Source organism: Cyprinodon variegatus, unplaced genomic scaffold, assembly GCF_000732505.1.
Source record: "Cyprinodon variegatus isolate N-32 unplaced genomic scaffold, C_variegatus-1.0 Scaffold775, whole genome shotgun sequence".
Lineage (NCBI taxonomy): Eukaryota > Metazoa > Chordata > Actinopteri > Cyprinodontiformes > Cyprinodontidae > Cyprinodon > Cyprinodon variegatus.
In genome coordinates, this window is record NW_015151228.1 from 50719 (window position 1) to 51703 (window position 985).

Sequence of the window (985 nt, forward strand, 5' to 3'; positions counted from 1 at the left end):
TTGAATAAACTGAACTTTTGCAGACGTGTTAACGGGATGCAGGCGTCACTATAAGTTGTTGTGTCCTAGTTACAACTCGGACGCTGGCCATGGGCGTGAACCTTCCCGCTCACCTGGTAGTGATCAAGTCGACAGTGCAGTACGTGGCCGGCTCCTGCGAAGAGTACAGCGAGGCTGACATCCTGCAGATGATTGGCCGGGCCGGACGGCCTCAGGTTGGAACAACACATAAACCTTTGCCGTGAAGTTTGGTCAGAAACACTTTGAAGTTTTAATGCCTTTTTAATCTCCCAGTTTGATACGTCAGCAACAGCAGTGATCATGACCAAGGTTCAAACCAGAGAGAAGTACATGAAGCTGATGAATGGAATGGAGATCATTGAGAGCAGGTAGGACAAAGAGCTGCTTGTTTTCATCCCCCACCCCCTTTTTTTTTTTGGTTTTTTGCTTATCTCATTCTCTCCTGCAGAACTGTAGCACATGAGGTAACAATACTCTGTCCTCTCCTAGCTTACACCGTCACCTGATGGAGCACCTGAATGCTGAGATTGTTCTCCAAACCATCAGTGATGTCAACATGGCTCTAGACTGGATCCGCTCCACCTTCCTCTACATCCGAGCTCTTAAGAACCCCTCTTACTACGGTCAGTCTCTGAATTACAATCCACTGTCCATTTTCTCACATAAAAAAAAACGAATCTATTCTTTGAGGCTCTATATCACGGACAATCATAAAAAAGGTCATAATATGTAGAGTGATAAAAACTGGAGAAAGGTTTCAGGGCCTTCAAAGCCTTCACTGCTGGCCTAAAGTCAATCAGAAACTCTGACCTATACTCACAACTTAAACGCTCATTTTCTTCTATCCAAAGAAGAAGAGAAAATGAGCAGGCAGCTTTCTCTGCGTGACGACAGTGGACAGTCAGAGAGAGGAAAGCTTATGATCGTATCACGCACAAGGAAAGAGTTTTATGCTTTTATGTCA

The 985-nt window shown here is 44.9% G+C and overlaps 1 protein-coding gene across 1 annotated transcript in view; it reads left to right on the top strand.

Annotated features, from left to right (window-relative positions):
* hfm1 (HFM1, ATP-dependent DNA helicase homolog) overlaps positions 1 to 985 on the top strand; it is a gene marked incomplete at its 3' end in the record, with an annotated part of 38039 nt that overhangs the window by 8547 nt on the left and 28507 nt on the right. Inside the window, exons 8-10 of the mRNA XM_015396080.1 lie at positions 70 to 215; positions 295 to 389; positions 511 to 644. Of these exons, the coding sequence (XP_015251566.1) occupies positions 70 to 215; positions 295 to 389; positions 511 to 644 (375 nt within the window). The remainder of the gene's footprint in view (positions 1 to 69; positions 216 to 294; positions 390 to 510; positions 645 to 985) is intronic.